The sequence below is a fragment of the Delphinus delphis genome, chromosome 16 (genome assembly GCF_949987515.2).
Source record: "Delphinus delphis chromosome 16, mDelDel1.2, whole genome shotgun sequence".
Classification (NCBI taxonomy): Eukaryota; Metazoa; Chordata; class Mammalia; order Artiodactyla; family Delphinidae; genus Delphinus; species Delphinus delphis.
Genome location: NC_082698.1, coordinates 745,730 through 762,187, shown reverse-complemented (window position 1 = coordinate 762,187; position 16,458 = coordinate 745,730). Strand labels below are relative to the sequence as shown.

Below are 16,458 nucleotides of genomic sequence, written 5' to 3'. Positions count from 1 at the left end.
TCCACTGAGGGGCATTTGCAGCGGACGTCCCACCCCCTCACATCTCCTTGGCAAAGCCCCGTGGAACTGAGTGGGCGAGGTCCCGGGCTGGGACCCTGGGAGCCCTGAGGATACGGTCGCCTCTGCCGGGACGTGAGTCCCCACCCCGTGGAAAGCTCTGGGCAGGGAGGGGAGGCCTGGGGGCTCATTTCACACAGCCACTTCCTCTCTTTGAGTTTTGAGGTGCTGGGCAGTGCTGGCGTGTGCGTCGGCCGGGGGTGCAGAACCAGAGCTGGTCCCTGCTTCCAGGGGCACAGAAACACAGCTCGGAGGTGACGCAGCTGTTTACTAAAGCACTTCAACAGACTCTGCCTCCCAGCGATTCTGGTCTAGCAGCCGGGGCACAAGGGACCCGGGGGCCCAGGCCGCTGTGGGGTGGGCCTGGACGCATTCCTTCCCCAACCCGTGCTGCCGAGCCCCCCAAGATGCTCCCCTCTCGCCGACAGGGCCCTGGCTTCACCGTGGAGGGAGAAGCAGGTTGCTGCCCTGTGCAGAACGGGGGCCGGGCGGGGTGGGGGTGGGCTCTGGCAGCACAGCCTGGGAGGAGGTCACGGGCGGAGGGGCCGGGGACACCAGGGAGGGGGATGGCGGATGGTGGGGACGGGCTGTGGGGAGGCGCGGCCCCATCACACGATGGCCTGGTGCGGCAGCCCGTAGAGGACCAGGTTGAGGGTGACGGGGAGCCGCTCCGAGCCCTGCGGCTGCGGCCGGAAGAGCACCAGCCTGTCCTCCCAGGTCTGCAGAGCCTCATCTGTGGGGAGAGCAGGCGGGCTTGTGAAACACGGGGCTCACGGGGACAGGATGCCTGCGGCCCAACCAAGGCTCACGGTGCATGCGGGGAGCACAGCAGAGGTGAGGGTGCTGCTGGCCCTGCCGCTGGTCGCAGCCCGGACGGGGACGCCGGGCGCGGAGGCAGCAGCCAGAGGCCAGCGCTCGCCCACCCCTCACACCTTCACTCGCTCATCTGCGCGCTCGCTCCACGAGCTTTTGTTGTTCGGCAACTACCTCCCGGGCACCCGTGGACCATGTGAGTTTTGAATTTGAAGCCCCTTTCGCCTTGTATATTTGAACATTTCATGATTTAAATGACCCTGGGATAAACCTTTCTTAGTTACGGTAGATTCTCCAATCAACGTATTGCTAAAGCTCAGACTCCCTCGCACTCCATTTAAGGTTTTTACACCAGAATCCGCGTGTAAGGCCGTTGCCACACATGGACTTCAGGGCTCCATTTGCCTTGAAGGAGGAGTGGGCTCCCCGCCTCCCAGAGAACACACCAGGGCTTTTGGATTTGTGGGACTTGAGCTGTTTTGAAGATGAAGACGTGCCAGTGACCCATGTGTGTTTCCGTAAAGACATTCGAAGCCAGATCTCACTGTAGGCAGTGGCCTGTAGGAGGCTGAAGGTCTCTGTCAGGCAGGCTGACCTTCGGAGGCTGTGCAGAAACGGGAGAAGTGGGGGACCCCTGACCCTGCAGCCCGAGGGACGAGCAAGGAGGGAGGGCCGTTTCTAATCACCGTGGTGGACAGTTTCACTGGTTCCCCTCTTCTGAAGGAGGCGGGTCGTTCTCCCGATCGGCTTGCCAGCTGTCAACAGATCTGGAGAAGAAGCAGCCCTTCAGAGGGACCGTTAACAGCCCACAGGCTTCTGGGAGCCCCGCGGGGCTGCAGGACGGGCGGCTGCCGGCACGACTCACTTTCCCACAGGATGCTGGCCCGCGTCGCGTTGTCCCGCAGGACCGTCGGCCACTGGTTCGCCACAATGCTCCTGACCCCCACCAGACTCAGGAGGACGGCCGTCTCGACGGGCCCCTCCAAGGACAGTCGGGGTGCGCTGCAGGGGACCGAGCTCCTGGGGGCCGGGCCAGCACCAAAGGGCCCGGTCCGAGCCCTCCTCCACCCACAGCCCGAAGAGCGCCAAGTGTTGGACCGGGTATTTGGACTGACAGCTCTTAGGGTTCTCGAAAGAACCGAGAATTCCTCCCCCGCCCCCGCCCCCGCCCCCCACACAATTAAATACCATTTAACAAGAAAAGGCATTTCCGAGCCCTGCCAAGTCCCCCTGGGCGCTCCCAGTCATGCGGTGCGGGGCCAGGAGGGGAGCCCCGCCAGAGGGTGTCCTCTGCTCCGCCCGCCTGCAGCCCACAGAGGCCCTGGGTGGGGGGGTGACGGGTGACACGGGGAGCCCTGAAGCCAGGGTGTCCTCCCAGTTGCCAGCCATCGCTTCCTGGCCCAAACCCAGCTGCCTGAGGTTCCAGGCAGGCCTGTGGCCTGTGCCGGCGCCGTCCATCCACCCCCCGCCCTGGGACTCTGCCAGGCAGGGTCTGGGGGCCGGATGACGGCACCCCAGCTGCCCAGGGGGTGCAAGGACAGTGCCCCAGGCGGACAGCCGTGGCTCATATGCCCCCCCAGGTCCCTCGTCAGCTGCCGGAGGCCAGGCTGCAGGCTTAAGCCCGAGCGGAGGGGACCCTGGGCACCTCTTGTTCTGCGAGGACTCCACGTGGCGCCGCGTGCTCTCGCAGGACCGCGCCAGGTCCAGCAGCACCACCATCTGGCACTCTGTGGTCACAGGAGGGGCGGCTCAGTGGCAGGGCACCCAGGGTGAGGGTGCCGTGCAGGCGGGGGTGTCACCCAGGGCGAGGAGGATAGCGGGAACTCGGCCTGACCCGACCGAGGCTCCGACACCACTCGTCCCCGTCCTGGGTCGCGTGGGCTGCACGGGCAAGCCGGCCGTTATTTGCCTTGGCCGACCCACACCCTTCACGTCCTCCTTGGGTGACCGGGCTGGGCGAGGGAGGGAAGCCCACCCCGGGGCCTGCCACAGCTCTCCCTGCCTCGCAGAGGGGTCTTGGCTCCCAGAGGCCACCCATGAGGCACTCCGGCTTGCCAGGGGCTAGGCGTCGGTGGCCCTGGCCCCGTGTGCGCACTGAAACGGGGCCAGTGTCCAAAACGCAGCTCTTGGATGTGGGTGTGCGGAAAGCCCCACAGATGCTGAGGCCAAGCGTCAGGGGCCGTCCCCAGAGGGGGCAGAGCCTCCAGCTGTGTGAGGACAGGCCTGGCTGGGAACGGCGGGGGCACCCAGCGATGCTGTCACCCCTACAGGCGCCTGGGAGCCTATGATTTCTTCAGTGTCACTCACCGCTCGTCTGAGAAGGTCTAGAATTCAAGTTTCAGAGAAGCCTGTTTCTACCTTCTCCTGGGGTAAGAACGTGCGGACCCCACCCATATCGGCAGGGCCTAGGGAGGAGATGGGGTGACGGGCTGGGTTCAGGTATCCCGACCACGGACAGTGTCCACCTGGGCCACACACCCCAAGGGTAGGGGCCTCTCTGAGGGGTCCCTGAAAAGGCCCCCACTCAACCGTGCACAGTGGCCAGCTACCCAGCAATCCCCTCAGGAGAAGGTCACCTGAGGGCAGGCCAGACGACACTCACGGGCACCCTGGGGGTGGGCTGGGTGGCGCAGGGGCCAGTGGACAGCGGGAGGGAAAGCGGGGCCAGAGCGCCTGCATCTCGAGTACAACAACTGGTGGGAAGGGGCTGCGACCCGCACTTTCCAGAAACGCCCACCCAGCCTTCCTGCGCTCTGAGGCCCAGCCCTGGAGGGGTGACCCCCCACGCCTGGCCCTGGCCAGGCCTCTCAGAGGAACGGAGGAGGGGCCCCCAACCCAGGCCCCGCTGTGCCTTCCTAAAGCGCCCCCCCAGCCCTCCATCAGAGCTCAGGGGAGACACCTGATAAGACACAGGGGCTCCCTGCTCTGTCCCCGTGTGGATTCGACTTGTGCCGGCGGGTCTGGCAGAGAGGCGGGCTTTTGGGGGGTCTCACCTTCCAAGTTCATGGCAGCCAACCTTTCTACCAATATGTGGGACAGGAAGCTCTCCATCCCGTAGAAGAAAAAGCCTCCGCAGCTGCCCAGCAGCTGCTCCCACTCTGCCTGGCTGCCAAGGGAAGGAGAGAGACCCGGGGTGGGTGCCTGCGGGAGCCGCGGGCTAAGGACGCGATCCGAGCAGACTGTCCCCGCGTTCCGTTCCACACCCTGCCCCCGGGGCGGTTACTCTGAAAAGCCGCAGAGGGTCTTCCGTCCGGCCAAGGAGCCCAGGTCCCTGCCCCAGAGGGCCCCGCCCCGACAGAGCCCCTCCCCTCCATCGCGCCCCGCCCTCTGGGGCCCCCGCCCCCTCCGCGAGGCCCCGCCTGGAGGGGCCCGGCCCTCGTGCAGGGGCGCACACGCGGCGGGGGCCCAGGTCCGCATCCAGGATCTGGGGATCTAGGCGCCTCCATGCACCAGAGGGAAGGGTCTGACAGGACAGAAGTGGGGGTCAGGGCAGGAGGGAGCCTCGGCGGGACGGGGAGGGGGGAAGGGGCCGCATGCGGAGCGCCCCTCGGGCTGGCGCACCCCAGCCACCGCAGGACGGCGTCCCAGGAACCCAGATGCCAACCTGGGAAACTGCTTCTTTCCCAGATGCCCCGCCCATCTCGCAGTGAACGTGTCTCGGTATCTTTCCAAAATTTCCCGGGTCACGGAGACAGGAGTCAGCATTTCTGCAGCCAGAATCGGATGGTGAGAAAACTTAGGCGCACCGCGCGTGTGGGCACGGGCGGTCCCGGTGCCCTTGGCGGCTCTTGGCGTGGCAGGGCGGCCTGGGCCTTGGGCCCTCACAGACGGGGGCCCCGGGGGAGTGGAAATCTTAGTACTCCTTCCCTCCTTTGTGGAGAGATGAAAACACCAGCTCAGCAAAAGAGGAGCTGAGGAATCCTGTCCCCGAGCCGCAGAGGCAGCCCTCAGCCACAGCCGCAGGCCCGGAGTGGGGCACGGCGCCGCCTCGGGCCCAGGTCACACAGCTGTCGCCCTGACTGGCCGCAGACGGTGAGGGCGGGGTCTCGGAGCACACCAGTGTCCCCCTCCTGCCCACCGTCAGTGTAGCAGGAGGTGACGGAGGGCCGGGTGGCAGCAGAGGCCGAGGCACCCGGTCCACGATGCTCCGAGTGCTGTGGGCGGCGTATGGCTTGTGCGTGGGCGGGAGGGCTCACCTGGGCCTCGGGCCTCCTCGTAGGGGTCCACAACGACTGGGCCTTGGTTAAGGAGAAACAGGACCACACACTCGCTGTCTGGGGCAGAAGCAGCAGCAAAGGATACATCTGAAGTTGTCCGCGTCGACCGCGATGCAGTCGGGGGGGATGATCCGGGACACGACGCGCTGCAAAGACAGGCAGGCGTCCTTGGGGATGCGTCCTGGGGGCACGGCCGGACCTCGGGCCCCGCCCGGCTCTCTGCCTCAGCGGGGCCTCGACCACCTACCTTTGCTCCCTTCTTTGCTGTGCCTCTCTTTCTGTGATCTTTACCTCTGCTCTCCTTTTTCACATTCCCTTCTGTTGAGACAATAACAAGAAGTGGTGATGTCCTGGAACTAGACAGAGGCCGTGGTACACGACGTTCGAATGCTTAAATGCTTAATTTTATATTACGTGAATCTCACCTCAATGAAAAAAACAAGAAGTGGTGTGAACAGTTGATTTCCATTTTTGTAAAGTTGAAATGGCAGTAATCTCTCAAAGGTAAAGGCTCACAGGGTTGGGAAAGGCCCGGGCCAGGAGACCTCAAGAAAGGAACGGCCGCCAGAGGTTCCCGGGCCCATGCGGCTGCCCAATCACACACCACGCTGGGCACCTACCGGTGCACCTGCTGAGCTGGCCCAGTCGCAGAGGGCTGGGCCCTGCTGGCCCCTCTCCCTCTTGCAGGAGTATTTACACCTGCCCCCGCTGTGCTCCCATTCTGGTGAAGGTAACCGAAAATAACGCCAGTTTCCTTCATTCCCGTCTGGCCGCCTCAGAGATGTAAGCGCTGATGTGGGCCTCTCTGCCGTGTCCCAGCCTTATGGGGGCACCGCTGGGAAGCAGCTTGCCCTAGATTTGGATGGCTTTCTCCACCAGGATGAGAAGAACTCCTGGTTTGCTAAGAATTTCTATTACGGATGCATGCTTTTTTTTTTTTTTTTTTTTTTTTTTTTTTTGCGGTACGCGGGCCTCTCACTGTTGTGGCCTCTACCGTTGCGGAGCACAGGCTCCGGACGCGCAGGCTCAGCGGCCATGGCTCACGGGCCCAGCCGCTCCGCGGCATGTGGGATCTTCCCGGACCGGGGCACGAACCCGCGTCCCCTGCATCAGCAGGCGGACTCTCAACCACTGCGCCACCAGGGAAGACCCGAATGCATGCATTTTATCAAATGCTTTTTTTCCTGCATCATCTTGGATGTTTATAAGTTCGATTTCCCTTTAATCTGTTCCTCTGTGATACCTGTAAGTTTTTAAGGTCAGACTGGGTGATGAAATGTTACATGTTTCTTTCTTTCTTTGCTACTCCTGAGAAGTTTGGGTGTCAGGGTCTGGACTGGCCAGCAGAAGGATGGCTTTTTTTTCTTCTACCTGGGGAGACATGTATAGACTGACATGAACGGTTTCTTGAAATTTTGGTAGAATTCAACAGAAAAATGGTAAAAGCAATATTTTTTGTGGGGAAATGTAAATGTATTGATCGTCCTTTCTTCGCTATGAGGCCGCTGGGTTTTCTTTCCTTCTTGAGTCTCCGAGTATTTTTGAATATATTGTCGAAAAGTTGTTCATAATATTCTCTTAAATCTCTGATGCTCTTTAGAGCTGGTGTCTCTTGTATTTCTCACATTGTTTATTTATGTCTTGTCTGTTTTTTTCTGGATCATTCTCACCCAAATGTGTCTATTTTATGAGGTTATTTTTTCCCAAATAACTAATTTTTGTCTTTGCTTCCTATTTTGTTTTAGGGTCTGTTCGTGATCCTTTAAGCATTTAAAGCTAAAGGATCCTTCTAGATTCTGCTGTGGTAACATCCAGCCATCTTTGGCATTCCTATCATTGCTTCTTCTGAGTCCCGGGAGTTTTTAGAAGTCAGTGTTTTAAAATTTCCAGATGTATGGGAGTTTAAAAAATCCGTCTTTTGGGAATTGGTTTCTAACCTAATCACATGTGGCCTCAGCCAGTTTCTGTGATTGTTTCACGTGCACCTGAAAAGAATGGGAGTCTCTAAGTTTTAGACGCAGGGCCCACGTGTCTGTTAAGCCAAGTCTGTTAAGCGTGTTGCCGCAATTCTCGCTGTTGGCGCTCTTTCTGCTTGTCTGACCTTTCGGTCGTGGGGGCGTGCGGGAATCTCCCATCGCGGGAGTGGCCACCAGCCTCGCCCCCGGTGCTTGTTACTTGCTGCCTCCCGTATCGAGGCTCTTTGATCCTGCCACGAACTTCACCGCTATCACTGTGTGATGACCCTACGGACGCCCGCGGCGGTGAAGTCGGCCCCGGCGGACAGTGCGACGGAGGCCCTTTTGGGGGCTCGCCCGCCCGGCTCCTCTTTCCGCTCTTCTGCTTTCTGGCTTTTGCGCCCCCTTTCTGTTCAGGAGAGTCTCACGTGGCCGGCACCCCATCTACGCGCTCCTGTTTACGGTGTCTTTAGTCGGCAGGTGTGCTGCACTCACTGGTTCGGTTCCTGATCTGATGGATGGGCCACCGCACCTTTTCGCCCGTGGGTTCTCCGTCCTCTGCTCCGTGTGTGCGTCTCCACCACTGGCTCTTTGTAACTCGACTGAGGGGTTGGTTCACTTGTTTTTCTTATTCATTTTCCCTCTTTACTGGTTTGGAATTTATACACCAGTTATGCTCTTTCGTGATTATCCTTAAAGGTTTGCCATGAATATTTAACACTCAAAGGGCATTCCTCCAGCCTGAAGGGTTCAAGGCTCTGAGAACACTTCACTCTGGGACCTGCAGAATCCTTTTTATCCCCACTCCGTAATGCATTGAAAAGACTTCACTCACATTTATGCAGTATTTTTGTTACTTTATGGTGAGAGTTTGTATTAGGGTCTAGTTGCTGCTGTAACAAATTACCACAAATGTTGGGACTTAAAACAACACCAATTTATTACCTTACAGTCTGGAGGCAGGAGTCGAAAGGGGTCCCCCTGGATTAAAGTCCAGGTGCGAGGGAGGCTGTTTCCCTTGGGAGGTTCCGGAGGAGAATCGGCTCCCTTGCCTTTTCCAGCCTCCAGAGGCGCCACGAGCCCCTTCCGCTACCGCCGCACCCTCCTGCCTCCCTCTTTTCAGAACCCTGGCGATGACACTGGGCCACCCAGACAATCAGGACAGTCTCCCCATCTCAGGACCCTTCACTGAATCACATCTGCAAAGGCCCTTTTGTCACATCAGGGCACCTCCTCTGGGGCCCGGGGTCAGGGCGTGGGCACCTTTAGGGCCGCTATTCTGCTAACCCCACCAGGGGGTGGTCTGCTCTTCCAGACAGCGCTGGCGGCGCAGAGCGGCGGGGACAGGAAGGCCCTTTCAGTGAATGGGGCGTGCACAGCGGGGGACTCACGTGGGAAAGAGAGACCTGCCCCTTATCTCACACTGTGTGCAAAACCGATTTCGGATGGAAGGTACGTGAAGACGTGAAGGACAAAAAGAGAGACACAGTTAGAAGACATCATAGAACCTTCATGATCTTCAGGTAAGAAAATGTTCTTTATAAAAAGACCCCAAAAGCACCAGCTGTTAAGAGAAGATGGATGCATTGGACTATATTCAAATATTTTGTTCACCAAGAGGTACCACGTAAAGGAGTGAAAAGACCAGCTGCAGACTGGGAGGACATCTGTAGTTCATAAAATGATCAGAAAATTTATACAAACCTAAAGAACAAAAGGCAGATAACCCAAGAGAAAAACTGGCCAAAGACTAGAACGGATTTTCACAAGTGAGGACATCAAACGGCCCATAAAATGTGGAAGGGCTGGGCTCGCCAGCAGCAGGGGCTGCAGATAGGCGGGGCTTGAGCCCGAGGCCCCGCCCGCAGCTCCTGGTGAGCCCAGCACCGTGGCCTCTTGGGGGCGCAAGACCTGTTCTCTCTCCCGTCCTTTGTATCTGGCCCATTAGCGTCCTTTTATTTACGCTGATTTCCTTAAAGAAGCATGTTTGGGACCTTGCGTTTCCATTCCCAAAGGTGATCTTTACCTTTTAACTGGGATGTTTTGACCTTGTGCGGAGACTGTGATTACTGATGTGGTTGGGTGGAAACACACCATCTTGCTGTTTGTTTTCTATTTGTCCTGTCTCTTCTTTGTTCCATGTCCCTTCTTTTTTCTGCCTTTTTCTGATTAATCATATTTTTTTTTATGATTCCATTTCGACTTCCTCGTTGTGTACTAGCTGTACCTCTTTGTTTCTGTTTTCAGTGGCTGTGCTGGTCCAGTAGCCCGAGCCTCCATTCTCCACCCCCCACCAGCCTTTGCTGCCCCACAAGTTACATTTATGTACTGCTGTAGAACCCCACGACACGTTGCTATTATTTTTCACTCCAAGCTGTCAAAATCTTTTTTTTTAATTAATTAATTTATTTTTGGCTGTGTTGGGTCTTCATTTGTGTGCGAGGGCTTTCTCCAGTTGCGGCGAGTGGGGGCCACTCTTCATCGCGGTGCGCGGGCCTCTCACTGTCTCGGCCTCTCGTTGTGGAGCACAGGCTCCAGACGCACAGGCTCAGTAGTTGTGGCTCACGGGCCCCGTTGCTCCACAGCATGTGGGATCCTCCCAGACCAGAGCTCGAACCCGTGTCCCCTGATTGGCAGGCAGACTCTCAACCACTGTGCCACCAGGGAAGCCCCTGTCAAAATCTTTTAAAGAGATTTTAAATTAAGAAAAAAGCTTTAAATATTGACCCACCTAATTCCAGTTTCTGGTGTTTATTTCTCTGTGCAGATGCAGGTTCCCATCCTTTTTTCTCCTGCCTGGAGAACACTCTGCAGCATTTCTTGTGGGGTAGGCAGGCCTGCTGGGGAAGAATTCTTTCAGCTCACCTATTTCTGAAAAAGTATTTCACCATTGTTTTTGAGAGTTATTTTCAAAAATATCTGCATTGATAGATATTTTCTTTAATAATTTAAAGCCGTTCCTCACGGCTTGCATTGTTTCAGCCGAGAAGTCTGCTAACTCTCTTGTATTTGTTTCTGGATATATAATGTGTCTCTTTTCTTGGCTGCCTGTAAAATACTCCGTCACTGGATTTAATCACCCTGACTACAATGGTCCCTGGTATGGTTTTATGTCTTGTTTGGGATTCATTGAACTTCTTGGGTCTGCAGGATTACAGTTTCCATCAAAATTGGGAAAAGTTGGCCATTATTAACTCAAATGCTCCCCCGGCAAAGACTCCAGTTACAGGCAGGTCCGGCCGCTTCACTTTGTCCAGCAGCGCACTGGTGCTCTGTCTCTGTTTCTGTTTTTGTTTTTTTTTCAGTTTTTTCCTGCTGTTACTTCTTCAGGCTCACTAGTCTCTTCTCCTGTCGTGTCAAGTTGCATGAATGCTGCCCAGGGCATGTCCCTCCTCAGCAGAAGTTCAGTTCTGGTCCGTTTTACATCTTCCGTGTCTTTGCTTACCGCCTCCTGGAACACCTGGATTATAGTTCCAGGAACTGTCACCTGGGTCACCTCTGGTTCGCTTTCGATTGGCTTTTCTCTTAACCACGGGTCTTTGCGTGCCAGGTGGTTTTGATCGGACGTCAGACGTTTTGAAGTTTTCCTTGTTGGGTCCTGGATTTTTAAAAACACTCTACCCATCTTGAGCTTTATTTCGAGATGCGGTTAAGTTACCTGGAAATAGTTTGATCCCTTGAGGCCTGTTTTTAAGTCCTGTTGGTGGGACTAAAGCCAGTCTCCCTAGTGCAGACAGGCAATGCCCTCTGGTTCCTGTACCTGATAGCTGTGAATTGTAAGATGTTCCATTCTGGCTGTAGTCTCCACACACGCTTGCACTGACCGGCTCTCAGCAGAAGACTGAGGGGGGCCCTCTGCAGGTCTCTCCTCCCAGGACCGCCTTGGGTGCCCAGCCCCTCGTCTCCTCGCCTCGGGGAGACCGCCAGGCTCTGCCTGGTCCCCCACCCCCGCACCATGTGCTTCAGCCTGTGGACTCTCTCCAGGCAGAAAGCTGGGGCTCACCTGCTTGTTTCTCTCTCTTGGGGATTGCTGTCCCCCACTGCCTGTTCTGCAATATCTGAAAACCGCTGTTTCAGGTATTTTTCAAATTATTTATTTATTTATTTTTTGATGTGGACCATTTTTAACGTATTTATTGAATTTGTTACAATTCAACATTAGCTCCCCGACCAGGGATCGAACCTGCACTCCCTGCATTGGAAGGTGAAGCCTTAACCACTGGACTGCCAAGGAAGTCCCTGTTTCATGTATTCTTGTCTGAGTTTTTGTTCTTCCAGCTGGAAGGGCAAATTTGGTCCCTGTCACCTCATCTTGGATGAAAACAAAAGTCCAATCTATCTACTTTTAATGTAATTTGATATTTATCGTAGTGCAACATACACGCAGAAAACTGCACACAGCACCAGTGTACATCCTGGAGAATTTGCACACCCCAGGCACGGCCAAGTCACAGAACGTGATCATGCCTGAGTCCCCAGCCACCCCCAGGCCAAGCCAGGTCCCCCTCGTCCTCTCCCTCATTGCCTCTCGTCATCTGATTGATGACTAACTGTGTAGTTGGTTGGTTATCACCAGTCCCCTCCTTTGAAACAGAAGTATGTGAGGCCAAGAACAAAGTTAAATTTCCTGTTCAGGGCACGTTTGGCACCTAACAGGGCACCGGCACATAGCAGGTGTTCTCGGAATGAACCAGGGCCTCGAGAACTATGGTAACAGCTGATAACGATTTTTTGACAAGAGTTACATTCTCTTATCGTGAAAGTCACTTAAATATTTGCATTTTAAAGTCAAGTATCAGTGTAGCTCTTACCTGTCTCCTTTCTATGCAGGCGGTTCCACAGCATCTGGAGAGAAAACTCTCGTGACACGGAGGAGACCATCCCTTCATGGAACACAGAGAGACCTTCTAACGGCAGCTCCAGAAGGTGCCTGTCAGCGATCAGGATGACGTTGTCTGCGACCTCGGGCTGTACTGTGGGCGGGAACGCCAGCGGCTACCAAGGCAGCGGCAGACACCTGAGGGCCAGGCTCTGGCCCTCGCCACTGAGGCCGTCTGGCTGCTGAGCAGCCCCGCCTGGCGGGAGACGCGGCAAGGATCTGAGCCGGGCACAGCTCGCAGGCACGCCAGCGCCGTCCCGGGGGTACACGCCGGTTTTGACGGTGCGGCCGGGTCACAGCCAGGACCTGGACAGAGGCCAGGCCATGGGGACGTCAGGTCCCCTGAGGTTCTGAGGGCCGCCCAGGCTCCGCGGCCTCACCAGGGAGCCCCTTCAAGGGACGAACATCTGCACGAACCCCCCTCCCCGAGGGCCGTCCAGGCAGGGGCCACGGCCTCTGGGGACAGCTCCGTTCGAGGAAGGGTAGTGGCGCTCCCCTGACACCACGGCTTCTCCAGCCGTCGGGAAACCGGTGCAAAGGCTGAGGCCACCAGACATGTCAATGGAATTGATGTGTTTGCAAAGTCAAGTTACTTAAAGTCCAGCGGGTTTTCATCTGGGAACGTTTAGGGCAGAAGCTCCGTCACACAAGTGGTCACTGGGCTCCCGGCAGCTGCACACCTCGGCGCGGCCTGGGACCTCGGGCACCGGGTGGCTCAGCCACGGGGCAGGTGGCGGGGAGCAAACAAGAGCACTTCAGCTTCCACGTAGGAAAGCAGCAGACTGCTGACCTGGGAGGCCCGTCTGCCCTCCTGCCGTCTGACGTGCTCAGGAGGGTGACGGCGACGTCACCATGGTTTCTGCCCGGGCATCCGGCAGGGCAGGGGCATCTGCGGTCGCGTGGGCAGTGGCGGGGTGGCGCAAACCTTCCGGGAAGGCTGCCCCCGGCGGCCCCGCTGCAGCCACAGAGAGCACAGCTCTGCCGGCCTCCATCCCACAGACACGGACCTGGGGCCCCACTCACCCTGCGGCAGGAACTCTTCCCTCTCCTTGTCTTTGCCCTTGTATTTTCCCAAATCCGCAACAACTGTGGGAATCGGCGCTCTGAAAGGCAAAGGCAGAGATTCAGTTTTAAAAACTCCATGAAAATCACTGAGAACAGGGACAGCATCTCCTCAGGCTGTTCCCACCAGGGCAGTGAGGGCCACAAGACTCTCCCGGCCCGCTGTTGGGGACCGGTCTCCTGAGATGCGGGCAGGGACAACAGGCAGGATGTGAACACACAGGATTCAGGATGCTCTGGCCTGCTGGCCAATCAGGGAAGTTCACCTGCCCGACCCCTACCTTCTCTCCCACCAAACACAGACCCAAGGGGCCAGGTACTTCACCGTGCTCTCCCCTCCTTCTCACACCCAGGCCAGCGGCTCAGAGGGCGGCAGGGGCCCGTACGGCGGGGACGCCCCCAGAAAAGGTTTCAAGCAGGGCCAGACTTCCTCCCGACGGCAGGCGGACAGAGCCCGGGCTTCTGTTCTCAAAGAGCCTGTGCACGTCTCCCGTTTAATCGAACGGTCCGATTCAGCGCAGAGAGAATCCCACCAAGCCTACGGCGCTGTGGCCTCAGAGATGCGAGTTTCCACGAAGGAAACAGCTCTGACTTTCCCACGCCCACAGCCAGTCGCTCAGCTGGCCCTGGGACTCAGGGAGTGCTTGCAGGCCGCGCCCCGCAGCCCCGGGTGTCCCTGTACCTGTGCACACCTGGGTGCACCTGTGGGGACAGAGAGACGACACGACCCTGTACCTCGAGGGCTCGGGCAATCCAGACGGCGCCTGCTCTCCGCACCCTGTCCCTGAGCTCCTCAGGAATCAGCCCTCGATGGGTACCTGGCTTCCGGGGGGCAGCTGAGCAGCGGGAACAGTGGCCTCAGATACTCCTCCATGGGCTTCACGACCTCTGCGAGCCTCTGCACAGCGTGTTCTTCCCCTCTCAGGGCTGCGCCCTCTGACTCCTTCTTGCCCCAAAGACAGCCGCAGTCAGAGGCGTCAAAGGGGAAGAGGGGCGAGACCCTGCAGGCAACCCCCCAGGACAGGCCCAGCTCAGCAGCCAGCAGCCCCCCACCCCCGACTCCTCTGCCAGCATCGCGGAGGCGTCTGCAACAGACTTGGCTCAAGGATTGGTCCCGTGCCTGGTCTGGGAGCCTGACCCGGCGTCCAGCAGCGCCTGGGGGGTGGTCCTCGCCCAGGCCTCCCCATCCTGCCCTGCGGGGTGGAAGCAGCCCTGGCACCGGGCTCGGGGCCTCACCAAGCCTGGGCTCAGGGCCGTGTCCTCACTGTGTGCCTCAGCCTGGGTGTGCTCCCGGAACTGCTGGGCACTGGCCAACAGGGAGGAGAAGGCGGCTGGGCTCACGGCCATACGAGTCACCTTGCAGGAGCCTGCAGAGACAGACGCCGCCGCTGTCCCCACACGCGGCTTCGCAGAACGCCCCCCGGGGCTGAGGGGACCGCGGGTGGGAACCGGTGCGCACGCTCGGCCTTGGTGCCGGTGGGCGCACCCCTGCACACACCCCGAGGGTGGTGCTCCGGCAGAACTCACCCCCGACCTGGGGCAGTTTGCCTTTGGCTGCGGGGATGAACTTGGATTTCTCGTAGGCAGCGCCATACAGATGGGTCCTGTTGGCAGGACGTAGGGTGGGGTCAAAGCCCGGCTCCGGGGATCCCAGAGGAGCCCCGACGACGAGGCCGACTCTGTGCCACATACCCACCCTGCTGGGAACAGGAGCCTCCTCCCTGCGGTGCCCCAGCCAAGTCAGACACAGGGTTAAAACCGGCCCCTGGGGGGTCTGTGTGCGGTGCTGCCAGAGGCTGGGACACCAGCTTCTCCCCAGACCAGTGGGTTCTGCACCACTTGAGCAGTGAACTTCAGACCAGGGCCACGTGCTGGCGGGAGGTGGCACCGTGCCCTCTCCCCTCCCCGGGTCGTACGGGCCAGCCTGGCCATCGTGGCAGAGGGACAGTCGCCCCCCGCCTCCCCCCTCAGCGGGCAGCCCCCGCCGGCCTGTCTGTCCCTCGGCTTGGCAGCCCCGTGCTGTGTCCACAGGGACCTTAGCGGGCAGAAGCCTGGGTAGCAAGCCCGAGAACAGGAGAGAGAAGGCCTCACCTGTCCCGTGAGTGGTGCAGAAAGAGGATCCGAAAAGTGGGAGGGATTTCACTCAAGAAGTTAAAGTGCTGTTCGGTGACCCAGAGATTCTGCCAAGCCTGCGGGGGGCAGTCAGGAGTCAGCGCCGGGCGGCGGCTGCGGGGCCGGGCGCCGCCACAAGGGGGCAGCAGACGCACGCGGACTTCACCGCTGCCCTGGACACTGGCTCCGCCGGTACCGCCAGAGCCCGACCCGCCGCCGCACACCCGCAAAGGCACCGAGCCCAAAGGCGCACGGAAAAGCCCCGGCACGTCCTGCAGCACAGCTGGCGCCCTCTCCCCTCCCCGCGGTCCCAGCGCCCCCCGCGCAGACACCGGCAGGGCACGCGCAGGACCCGCGCTCCCGGCCCGCAGGCCGCGGGGGGCGGGGGCGGCCGGCGGTTCAGCCTGCCCGGACCCGGGTCCCCCTTCTCTGCGGGGAAGGGTCCGCAGCGGGGGCCACACAGCACCCCGCGGGCCGCCTCCCCAAAGAGCAGCGGTTGCTCAGAAGCCCATTCCCCACTTTCGGATGAAATGAGCTTCAGCTTTGCCCAAGCCGACCAGCGTCGGCACTCAAGCCCACGGAGGTGCGGAGGGGCTTCTGGGACGCTTGCCCCGGCGGCGAGCTGACACACGGAAGCCGTGGGAACGGCGCTCGGGAGGCTGCGGGCTGCTCACAGGGGCCACGGCCTCGCTCCAGGGGAGGCGCCGGCAGGCTTCCGCAGCTCGGGCGGCCCGCTGTGCGAGGCCCGGGCCCTCCGCGCTGGCGCACGTGGCGGCTGACCCCGCTGCCCTTTGCTGCCTGCAGAGTGTCCCATCGGTGAGGGCACCGCTTCTCGTCGTCCCTTCTGTGGCCACTGGGCACCTGGGTGGGCTCCCTTTTTGGGCCACAAATGCTGCTGTGACGTCTGTTCTTTGGGGACCACCGGCCGCAGGGGAGTTGCTGGGGGACGTCGCTTCCAAAGGGGCCACCGGGCCCCACCCCCGCCAGGGCCCCGCCTGCTCTCCCGCCCTTGGGGTTTGCACCTGTTCCCTTTCGGCCCTTCTGGTGGGTGTCTAGCAGTACCTGAACGGGGCTTTAAGTTTTCCATCTTCCTGATGAGCAGTGAACTTGCGCGTCATTTACAGAGTTTACTGGCCACTTGGGTATCTTTTGTGAAATTCCAGTCTTGTGATTGTTTTCTGTGGGACAGTCAGTCTTTCTCCTGCCGAGAGGGGACACCTCCTGTCTACACACAGGACACCAGCCCCTGGCCCCCCGCGTGTGTTGTATCTCCTCTGGGGCTTGCCTTTTGACTCCTGGGCTATGGTTTTGATGAACACAAGTTCTTACTGTCAGTGCAGTACAACTGATCATTCCCCTTTTG

General features: G+C 59.0%; 1 protein-coding gene across 1 annotated transcript in view; it reads right to left on the bottom strand.

Moving 5' to 3' along the window:
• Positions 1-314: 314 nt before the first annotated feature.
• CFAP46 (cilia and flagella associated protein 46) overlaps positions 315-16,458 on the bottom strand; it is an 89,093-nt gene continuing 72,949 nt past the window's right edge. Inside the window, exons 47-61 of the mRNA XM_060034133.1 lie at positions 15,075-15,172; positions 14,511-14,587; positions 14,220-14,350; positions 13,802-13,926; positions 12,936-13,024; positions 11,854-12,015; positions 5,335-5,405; positions 5,173-5,233; positions 5,067-5,102; positions 4,475-4,577; positions 3,864-3,976; positions 2,516-2,597; positions 1,736-1,872; positions 1,557-1,637; positions 315-790 (exon numbers count right to left, since the gene is read on the bottom strand). Coding sequence (XP_059890116.1) covers positions 666-790; positions 1,557-1,637; positions 1,736-1,872; positions 2,516-2,597; positions 3,864-3,976; positions 4,475-4,577; positions 5,067-5,102; positions 5,173-5,233; positions 5,335-5,405; positions 11,854-12,015; positions 12,936-13,024; positions 13,802-13,926; positions 14,220-14,350; positions 14,511-14,587; positions 15,075-15,172 — 1,491 coding nt within the window. The 3' untranslated portion in view covers positions 315-665. The remainder of the gene's footprint in view (positions 791-1,556; positions 1,638-1,735; positions 1,873-2,515; positions 2,598-3,863; positions 3,977-4,474; positions 4,578-5,066; positions 5,103-5,172; positions 5,234-5,334; positions 5,406-11,853; positions 12,016-12,935; positions 13,025-13,801; positions 13,927-14,219; positions 14,351-14,510; positions 14,588-15,074; positions 15,173-16,458) is intronic.